The sequence below is a fragment of the Limulus polyphemus genome, unplaced genomic scaffold, assembly GCF_000517525.1.
Source record: "Limulus polyphemus unplaced genomic scaffold, Limulus_polyphemus-2.1.2 Scaffold3682, whole genome shotgun sequence".
Lineage (NCBI taxonomy): Eukaryota > Metazoa > Arthropoda > Merostomata > Xiphosura > Limulidae > Limulus > Limulus polyphemus.
The window spans coordinates 65,252-76,994 of NW_013669292.1; the positions used below are offsets into that span (position 1 = coordinate 65,252).

The 11,743-nt window shown below is 32.1% G+C and overlaps 1 protein-coding gene across 2 annotated transcripts in view; it reads right to left on the reverse strand.

The window, feature by feature from the left end:
- The window catches only part of LOC111088396, a 78,270-nt gene that overhangs the window by 64,680 nt on the left and 1,847 nt on the right, over nt 1-11,743 (reverse strand). The window contains exons 2-3 of one of the 2 annotated variants that reach the window (XM_022398405.1): nt 8,592-8,714; nt 2,940-3,468 (exon numbers count right to left, since the gene is read on the reverse strand). In XM_022398405.1, coding sequence (XP_022254113.1) covers nt 3,321-3,468; nt 8,592-8,714 — 271 coding nt within the window. In that variant the 3' untranslated portion in view covers nt 2,940-3,320. Of the gene's footprint in view, nt 1-2,939; nt 3,469-8,591; nt 8,715-11,743 lie in introns of those variants that run through there. The other variant, XM_022398403.1, reaches the window with a different exon arrangement.

Sequence of the window (11,743 nt, forward strand, 5' to 3'; positions counted from 1 at the left end):
AATTATACGTAACATAATATAGTCAATCTTCTGTGTCCTCCATTTTTCCATATCCTCTATAATTATACATAACATAATATAGTCAATCTTCTGTGTCCTCCATTTTTCCATGTTATCTATGATTATACGTAACATAATATAGTCAATCTTCTATGTCCTCCATTTTTCCATGTTATCTATGATTATACATAACATAATATAGTCAATCTTCTGTGTCCTCCATTTACCATATCCTCTATAATTGTACGTAACATAATACGTGGTTTCGGAGTTGACAAGTCTTCAGAATATCAGAAGACTATACACAACTAAACTTAAAATACGTCTTTCTTAACCTTAAAGTTGTGCATGTAAAAATCCATTTAGAAATACGCATTATAATTTTTCCAAATATTGAGCAAAATTGACGTATCTATTTTTTTAATGCACGTATGGAGTGAATATCACATCCAGAACTATATAGGCGTTGTTTGGTTTTTATAATTATTTCTAAACGTTTTAAATCTTTGTTTTAGTTTCGACCTTAATCCCAACCAGTTAGAGGGCAGCCAGTATATTTCTAAGCCAAAGAAGTTACTCTCAGGTGGTTGGCCCAGTCGGCAACCAAATAGGACGAACATGTTCGGTCGACAGCGACTCGAACTCGTGACCATCAGATTACGAGTCCACCAGGCCATTCTAGGACGAAGGTTCTTGTTTATTTCAAAATATGACAGTATAATATAAAATATAGCAGAGATTGTTACAACAAGATGGCGCAGAGAGAAATAAAACTGAATTTCTATTTCTAAACCATATCAGCTTGTACTTACTGTGTTGCAATCGGCTAGCTTTTAAAGTTAAAAAAAAACATTAAAGGTTTTGTTTGTTTGTGCTCTGTCCATTACGGGTATCGAAACCGGTTTCTAGCGTTGTAAATCTGCAGGCATGTAGCTGTGCCATTGGGGAGGGGGCAACATTAAAGGTATCTTTCTGTTACCGTTTCGTTCAAATATCCAATGACTGTAATGATCATAGGTATCAGATTAATTTGATAGATAACGTAATAAAAATTAACGACAATTCCTGTTCAACCTTATGTACATAATAAGAACAAAAGCTCCCAGCACTTCTATTATTGGCCTATTATCTTTATAATAGTATCCAAAGCCCCTTTGACCAATACTGCTTCTTTAATGGTATGTTTTCTCTTTTTTTTTCCCCTTTTAGGTTATAAACCAATAAAAACAAGAAACTGTTCAGTTAAAACGCTCAGAATCTTATGATAAATGCGTGGACTTAACAGTTAATGTCCACCTAACTGTATAAATCAAAAGTGGAGAATGAAGTCGGCAGAAAGACCGAGCATGCAGCTGCTGTAAACCGAAATATCATTACAGCGTGAAAGGAAATAAATCCTTCTCTTCATACCGTCATTACCAGCGCAGGCGGTTGTAAGAAAAATATTGAATAGATTAAACTTCAATTCTTTTTATGCTAACAAAAACTACAGTGGAACTCAATAACTTATTAACTGCGAAGTTTTATGTAAAGGAACAAAATAGATTTTCTCTTCTTAGCAGAGACCAAACGTTCTTTCTAGAAGCTCTGAGAAACTAATACGGTTACACTGTTTGATTTTCATTGATTTTATGCCTATATTTTCTTTCTGTTTGACTTTATTTGATAGATGAAGCAACACATTAGTGAGTTTTTAAATTTTTCGAAACGATAATTTTACGTTATGAACTCACTGTATATATATATATATATGTCGTTATATGTACATATAGTACTTCTAATTTGAAGCATAAGTAAACAAAAACAAGCAAGATCACGTAACGTTTGTGTCTAAATAGTATTTCCTGAAATGCTTGATTAACTTTATGTGGCAAACTCCATAAAGTATCCAGGGATCAAAATAATTAATTTTGAAAGCTTTTTACTTTTTTAAATATTTGCGATAACTAAAATCGATATCATGATTTCTATCTTCGTTCTAGACTTTTTGAACCTCTAATCTAATCATTTACGTTGTAGATGAAACACGATATTTACCCCTAAAACCAAGCATAACTAAATAAAAACAAAATTCATATATATATATATATATATACTCATCATGAAACCTTGAAGTGTCTAAAAAATATTGAATTAATGTGTTTGTAAGCTAGTCATTACTGGGTTACACATATGTTTCGAAAATAACATTACAATATTGAGTTGATAAACCAGTCATAACTAGTTACATAACTGCAAGTCTCCAAGCTAACTATATTTCGTTATTTATATGATAAGCCGAAAAAAATATTTTATAACATAACTGAACGTTACCAATAAATTACGTTACATTGCCGTTAACTTATCAAGTTGATAAACCAGTCACATTTATTAACATAACTGTACGTCTCCACGATTATTATCTGACATCATTAAGTTAATAAACCGGCCATGATTTTACGGTATTACATTATTAAGTTGATAAACCGGTCACATTTAGTAACATAACTGTACGTCTCCACGATTATTATATGACATCATTAAGATAATAAACCGGCCATAATTTAACGGCATTACATTATTAAGTTGATAACTAGTGATCACTAGTTATATCTTGAAAGTAGTTTAATTTAAACAACATTCACGGTTCTAGGTTTAATAATATGCAAATCAGTTAATTGACGTTTACAATAATTAAGGCAAACGTTTCTGTTAAATTAGCCTCCCCAGTAGAACAACGGTATTTCTGCGGACTTATAACGCTAGAAACCGAGTTTCGATACCCGTGGTGGGCAGAGCACAGATAGCCCATTGTGTAGCTTTGTGCTTTAACTGCAAACAAGCTGTTAAGTTAAATGTTTATATAGGTAAAAACATTAGTACTTAAATTTTCATCATAATTACTTTCATCTGAATTGCTTTGATGCTGATGAGTTTTTTTTTGGTCTAAATAAATAAAATACCAACCATATATATTAAAGTGGGAGTAAAACCTCTTTGATCGAAAAAAAAATTTAATTCACCAGCTTCCATTTTCTTTTCTGTCTCTTCCTCCTTCATAGGCTGAAATAAATGTCATAGATTTTCGCAATTATAGACAAGAATTTTCGTCTATTCAGTTCGGATTAGTTTGATACACAAACCTCAATAAGCTGTGCTGTTGAAAATGGTCAAGAAATATACTGCGTGTTAACGGCCAGCAGTGAAACCAGCTTTAACTTCGAAAGGATTAGCTTTCTTTCTCGTGCTTTCGACCGAGGGAATTACATGAACTCCGGACCAGACAAGATAAATTTGCCATCATTTTAGTGCATGTCAGATCCTCCTGTACTAGGAAGGTATTAGTGGGAGCTTTCCGCCTTCAAGCTAAAACTCCATGAAAGCATCGAACGTTCTTTAAGGTGTCTTGCTAACTGGCTTGTCTGCAAGAATGATGAAGTGACCAAGAACACACTGCAAACCTTTTTGACTGTCTGTTTTGTGATAGAACTGAATAGAAATTCACAATAAGAACAGAAAAAAAGTAAACATCAAGAACAGAAACAAAATAAATCATAAGACAAATACATCTCCTTTTTAATCTAATAAGATGAAAAAGAAAAACTCCACAAATAATTCAATATCCTGCCATTAAAAGAAGCAAGTCAATATCTGGAAATACTACTTTGTCTTTAAAATTGAGTTATTTCAATGAGGAAGTAATAAAATGCATTAAATAGTATCAATAAGATAACGATAAAGAAATGCATTAAGAATACAAGCATCTCCAAAATGCCAATATCTTATAACGATCTCCTTTCTCGAACTTCATTTTGCAAATTTCTTCAGGATTCTACAAACTTAATTTCATATCACATTTTCTCAATTTCTGAATTACTATTGCTAACTAGATAAGAGAAACTTTAATGCTGAATATTCGATCATGTAAATTCATAAGACCATAATTGAATAACTAATGTTGAAAAATATGCAACTCAGCAAATCTATTTAACTTTTTGTTGAATTAAAACTCTCATTAATATCTTCCTTCGAAATGTAATTACTAAATAAGCAAATCCTGATTTTTAAACTAGAAAAATGTTATTAAAATAAACAACAACAAAAATTTCAATTCATCCGATTGTTAAATCATTTGTCTGAAAGTAATAAAACAAACTTGGAACACTTGAAGCGTTATGTCGATTGTATCAGAGCTACTTAATTATAAAAACAATTACAAACCACCGTTTATTAAATTCAATATATTCTTATATGATATCTTAGCTTAAATTTATATCTTGTGGTTAGTGTATTTGACTGTAGATCTGAGATTACCTGGTTCGCGACCCGTTACCCCCGAAAAACAAAAAAAATCGAGCTCTGCCCTTTTGGAGCTACTTGTGCGTTATAAATGTGACGGTCAAATTTTACTATTCGATCTTACAAGAGTAACCCAAGAGTTGGCGGTGGATGGTGTTGACTAGTTGTTTTTCTTTCTAGTCTCTCACTTCAAAATTAGCGCAGGTAGCTCCAGTGTAGCTTTGTGTAAAATTCCACAAAACGAACAAATCTTTACACCAGTGAATATTTTAATGGGAAAAATACGTCAGAAACATAAGCTATTTTTAAAAGCTAAGTAAGTTAATTTTAATATATACTTGAACTTAAAAAAACAAGTATGCATGGTATAGAAAAACAAGTAGATAGGAACCCCTTTTCAACTGGGGCCTTTACATGGGTTAGTTGTTAGCGTGCCAGATTATGAAGCCTAAGAGACACATTTTGTGTTCTGTTTCCACATAATCGCACTCCACACTTTGGGGCCGTGGATGTGTTAGAAGAGTGACAGTCAAATTCAAGTATTCGAGCTAACTAGCCCAAGGAATGGCATGGATGACGTTGGCTAACTGCTTTCGCGTTAGTTTAGAAGCTCAAAATTAGGGATAGCTCTTCTGTAGCTTTGTGCAAACATCCGAAACAGTCATGTAAACTTTATATTGGTTTGCTGCATAGAATATATTATTAATATATTATTATAATATCAATATATTATAATATATAATATAATATTAATATATTATAATATATAATATATATATTTATTTCTTTTTTTCCGGAAATCAAATAAGTTAGCTTACATCTTCAAGTTTGGGTATAAACGAAACGAAAGATGAATTAGTAACTGATTTGTAACAAAACAAACAAATAGGACTGTTAGTGTGATTAACAGCTAAAACCCTATTTTAGAAAAATATAAAGTATGGCATTATTTTCACGTGAAAAGTCGACTGAATAATTGGTGGTTTAAAAATGATATTTCCAGTAAATGATTGGGTAGTACGTATATCTATCTTAAGAATGCTTTGTTAGAGAATAGAAGCGGCGTGTTTCCGATATAAGTGACCTAAAACGTTGTCTACTAAAACACTTACAAAACACTCGAATTTTTCTGTATATCTGAATCCACTTTCATGTTTTGGGGGCGTGTAAATATTATCGTTACCTTAAAAAGAAAAGAGAAGCTTTTTACCTTTTTCAACGGAAAAAAAAAGAATATAGATTTTGATTTTTGTCATAAAGAACATGGCACTTGACATCAATATATCTTTAGTCTTAAAATACACGTAGACTGGCCAGTGGTAAGTAATGTTATTTGTTTTGGTTATGAACTTGTTGTATACGACTACTTTTTTTATTACATTCCATCTCTGGCATTGTTTACTAGCATAGGTCTATCCAACATCGATTACGCCTTGCTAATTATTTTTCAAAAATCTTCATTACAGCAATCTGAGTGTACTGAAGTGAATATTTTCCTTCTGTCAACATTGTATATGTAAGATGAGTATTTTTATTTCAAATATTTATAATCCCGAACGATTATAGTCACGTACATGTACATTTATTGTTAGTATTTTTTTTTTAATTTATAGAACTACTAAACTCAAATGGGATTTTTTTTTCCAGTCGGTGAGCTTATAAAATATATTTGATTCTAGTAATAGGTTTAAGACATATGTAGTGAACGCATTTTTCTGAATATTTAACAAATGAATGAATTATATGTACGAATGATATTGTCATCTCCCGTATGATTAACTTTTAAAACTATTCTGAAATCGAAATCCATTATCAGTTAGAGAAAGAAAAAAAAACACTCATTTAAATATAAATTCGATTTTTATCTTTTCATTACTCTTCATATATAATGGTTTAAATAAAAAAAGCAAAAGAATTGCTAAAAAAACTTATAATTCAGGTCAGCAGGAATACCGTAAACTACCATATTCCATCACATAAAACCGGAAGAACAATTCCTATCTGGAAGTATACTGCTTGTAAGACTGACTTTTTCCATCACATAAAACCGGAAGAACAATTCCTATCTGGAAGTATACTGCTTGTAAGACTGACTTTTTCCATCACATAAAACCGGAAGAACAATTCCTATCTGGAAGTATACTGCTTGTAAGACTAACTTTATGGTGTTTATACCAAATAGACAGATCCGTAAAGTAAGAACACCATGCACACTATGTGGTGAAAAATAACTCAACGAAGCAGCTCAGTCCGTGGTTGTTTGTTTGTTGAATTTAGCTCAAAGCTACTCTATGGCTATCTTCTTTAGCTGTCTCTACTTTTGAAATAGTAGACAAGAGGAAAGTCATTGAGCAAACACTACCCACCGTCAACTCGTGGGTTATCTTATTCTGGGACTGACTGTCACATTATAACGCCTCCAAGGCTGAAAAAGCGAGAATTTTCGGTAACGGGTATCGATTCTAGGCCTAACAGATTGCTAGTCGAGCGCCTTAGCAACCAGGGCACACCGGCCTTTCTTATTCGAAGAGTAACATGTTACATATGTCCAAAACAGAAATGACAAACAGTTATTTGGTTACTACTTTGCAACATCACATGCTGAAAGAATCGTACCCTTTATGTTTTCTTGGTTCTAAACAACAACAAAACTCCACAGACAGAAATTTAGCCGAAGCCTTAAACTAGTGTTCTTTACTTGAAAAATGTATTGTATAATTATTTCATATGAACATTTTCACTGAATGTTTCCCTTGATAATTGTTGACTTAATTGTCTGTGCCTCAATAATTTTATTCTATATGCATACGTATCTTATCACAGTTTAAAAGTACTTGTTTGTTTGTTTGGTGTTAAGTACAAAGCTACACATTGGGCTATTTGTGCTGTGCCAGTCACGAGTATCGAGACCAAATTTGTAGCGTTGTAAGCCCACAGACTTAGCGCTGATCTATTAGAAGGCAAAAGTACTTCTATTTATTTGTTAGTTGCTAAGCAACAGTGTTACACAATGAGCTATCTGCGCTGTGTCCATCCTAGACATTGCGCCAGAAAATTGGCGTCTTAAGCCCTCAAGCTTACTTCTGAGCTAATTTTCGGGGGAAGAGATGGAGGGTCATTTCTGAGCATTAATATGCTTTTGTCTATAAAAAAGCATTTATTCAGTATTCAGTTACTAGCTGGGCTTTGGTGTCTTACAAATCTATCAGTAGAATTGAAAAAGTAATCAGCTGTTTGTCCTCTGAACATTTGTATCACAATAATGTATCTAATGGGTAAAAATGCCCCTCAGTGGTAAGTCTCACAGCTTAACACGTTAAAATTACTGGTTTGATACCGCGATGGGCAAAACACAGGTAGACCATTGCTTAATAACAAACAGATAGAGGACAAACAAACAGGAAAAAATACATTAAAATACCTTTAACATTCGTCAAAATCTTAATTCATCAGAAAATGTTCTCCATTCTGAATAAAGAAATAAATGGCTTAAGGATAACCAAAACGTGTGCCAATCTTAAATATTCACACAAGAATGAATTTTATAAACTAATAAAACTATCTGTCCCAATTTCATGACATTCGTTTTCTACTACCTGAACAGTTAGAAACGGAAATATGTCTTGTTTTCTAAAACAAAAACAGCTCGAACACGGATTCCACTATCTATAAAAACAAAATTATTTTAATTGTCTTTAAAGATAGAGGAATCTGTCTTGTCTGAGTCAGCGTACGATATTTTCAGTACATTTAAATTAACTCAAAGTAAAATTAAAATTTCCTCAACGAATACAATTACTCACGGATTTTCATTGTTTACTAACATTAGCCAGCCGAATACATGGTCGTTTGTTTGTGTTCTTTCATAAAACCGGAAATGACGTTATCTATAGAGTATTCCCTAAGGTAAAATCTTATATCACCTATTTTTTAATCAACTTCAAATTTTACTATACTAAATAAAAATATTGAAAATGGGCATCAGTTATTCTTATTTTTATCTTTTTATTTATGTTCTTTACATGACTCCTTTTAAGAAAAAGTACTTCCACTTTGATGGAAGAAGGAAAAAAAAGGGGGGAATGCATTATTTATTATGTATACCAATCATTTAATAAAGAATAGTTCGTTCAAAATATCTTTAATTATTAAAGGAAACACAAAATATGAATTATATAGAACATTTGAAAAGCTATCTAAATGTTGGGTCTTGAGATCAACTTTTATTACCAGTATTCTAAAGGGATAAGAAACGTTTTGCATAGCATTTCATATGTATTGTCAAGTATTTCAATAAAGATATGTTTCCTTACATAGCTACAGGAAGAGTGGATGTACAAGATGTCCGAAACGTCTGGAACCACAGGTGATCCTTTAAGTGTGACAGAGAATGTTGGTCCCAGCGGAAAGTTGCTGTCGAATTTAATGCACGCCATCTAGAGAGAAATAAAAACATCACTCACAGTGCTGTTGAAAAGTTGCTACCTAAATTTAAAAAGATTGGTAGTGTGGGTCATTGAGAATGACACGAATATGCTTAGCAGCGTTAAAAGAGATTGAAAACACCGTCTCCAAGGTTTTTCGACTTACATGAACATCATGTGTAACACATTCTGTAAAGTTCGTTGAAATGCCTGTGGTTCTAGACTTCTCGGACACCCTGCATATACTAAACCATTTTAAGTATTTAAGTGAAAATAACTCTAACACACACATCACACACTAGAAAGATTCAAGGAAAGTGGGAAAACCCACAGAAGACCGCAGTGATGTTTGTGATATTTGCTTTAGATATCTTCACCATGTGTTCTTTTGTTTCAAACTTCATTTGTAACAGTAAAAATAAATATCGTTTATTTTCGTTTTTTTCTAAATTGTTTCATCTTCACATTCTAAGATTTCACTTATTGCTTCTCATCTAAAAACAAAATAAAAACAACGAAAACAAAAATATTAGTAATGCTTGATTTACAGAAAAACTATAATAATTTAGTTTTTCATCACTTGTCTTTAGAATGAGCTTCAAAGTTTTCAAACTTGAAAACATTTAAAATGCACACACACACATATACAGAAGTTTTTGATCTGTAGAATGTTATATAATGTTTTTCCTTCCAATCTTTTAATATGCTTTGATGCCATCAATCATGATGCAAACTTCCCTAAAAGAGTGAGGCTTGTGCACACCGTAAAAAAACAAACACGGTCTTACGTTGCTATATAATTCTGCTTTTATAGTCTTTTATGTACGACTTTATTTTCGTTGTTTAATTAACAAGTTTTATGTACATCAAGCTGTCTCGAACCAGAGAGCAATTTTTCCCTTACCTAGAGATTAATTATCGCTGGAGACGTCGCTCGTTCGTAGCCATAAAGTACCAGCTTTAAAGTATTTGACCAATCATTTCTAAACTGCTTACTATAGCTATAAAATGTTTATATCTCAACTTCGGATACTACCAAATTATGAACTTTTTTATATAAACAAAACTTGACTACATTACTTCGTCACTTGTAGCATGTAATACGAGAATGTTTCATGCTTGGTGGATTGAGTGTTAAGACTTGTTTTTTTGTTGTTGTTGTTGTTGTTTTTTGTATAGAGACTTATGCAGAGTTCCTGTCAGTTTACTATAGAAATTAATCCACAACCAGTTCATCTAAAGTAATCATTTTATGTTAAATTCACTTAGATTGAATTACCTCCTGATTATAGATTTCTTTTAACAGATACTGTAAGTCCTGGGTGTCAATTAATTATTAATTAATTACTTTGCGGCTTTAAGAAGTAAAAAAATCAGATTCACTATGTATCTTTGTCTTTTTTTTTTAGATAGAAGAACACGCTTTAGAATCCGCATGGAGACTGATAATATAGTTACAATTTAATTAACAAACTAAAATACACATGTAGTAAAGTTTGTGTTTAGTCATAATTACAACGTTATACTCCAAGCTCCTTTCTAAATTTTTGTATCCAAATTCAATTGTATTGGCGCGCTTCTTTTGAGAAAGATAAAAGGTATTTTGAGTTATCGTTTTAATATTGTTATGACACGAATGCATTAATCTAGCGAAAAAATATAAATCAGACTATAAAACGAGACATACCGATGATATAACTTAAGATTTTAAAATTTTTATACATTTATATTTACAACTTAAATCTTCTTTGAAAAATAGAATAAAAAACTCGACTCAAAGATCTTTGATCGTGGGAACTAAATTTAAAACTGAGATAAAAATAATCGAACAACAAGTATATTTGTTTTAGAACAATTAGTTGTCTGTACAGAGTAACTAGAATAATGATATGCTGTACTTTAATTGTATATTCTTACGGATATTTGTAGCTCAAAATGAAACAAGAGGGAATCCTCAATAGCCGCAGCATGTAAAATTCTTTTAGGCAGGATTCGAGTAAATTAATCTATGAGACCTTTTTTTTTCTTTCTTTTTTTGTGCGCCAGCAATACCAAGCGTGGGGCGCGCTTATACTCGATTCAGTTTTAGTAGTCATCAGGATCTCAAACAGCCTACCCTCAAAATGAAATTATTTTATGCGAGATAAAAATAAATTAATCTATGAGATATTTGGCGTGGTCAAATACATTAATCGAAAGGGTTTGATGTCCTGAGTCCAAAACTGTAATTAGATCTCAAATCGGTCAAGAGATGATGGAGCTATGAGCTAAAAGATTTTGTCAGGGTTTTATGTATATGAGTGGCTTGGGATTCTTCTACAGTAGATTTCTGTGACTTGTTGACGATAAACTTGAACAATAAACGGACACAATCTATAATATATATTCAAAACAAGTCAAACGTATGTACAAAAATTATTTCCTGTACAGGAAATCACAGTTTTTATCTAACACTCTAAGTAATTCTCTTTTTCTTATCAAAAGTCCACACAGGCTGATTCAATTACTTTAGAATCCAATTGACAAGACGAATTATTTTTCTCTACTCTTATCACAATGGTAACAGTGAATAGGTCACTTATGCTACCCCGTGAATTACCACAGTTGTATCCTGAACTTCAAATAATTGTCTCCTTTGTGTCAAAGTCGACACAGGCGGGTTCAATTACTTTAGAGCACACTTTGACAAGACAAATTATTTTCCTTATCTCTATTAAACTTTAAGATATCGCCTGTTAAGGTCAAACTAACAATCACGCAGTCTAACTTCACTTTCACTGACTTAACTTTTTGATTTAACTTCTTCTCACTTAAATTAACTTCTTTTTGTTGGTTACCACAGTTGTATCCAGAGCTTTAAATAACTGTCTCTTTTATTTTTCGTCAAAAGTCTACACAAGTTGGTTCAGTTACTTTGGAACCCAGTTAACAATATAAATTATTTTTCCTATCCCTGTTGTTACAATCCAACTGTGAAGCACACTGTATAAATAATGGCTGGAGACGGCTTAAATGGGTAATGAAGAAAAACTTTAATATAA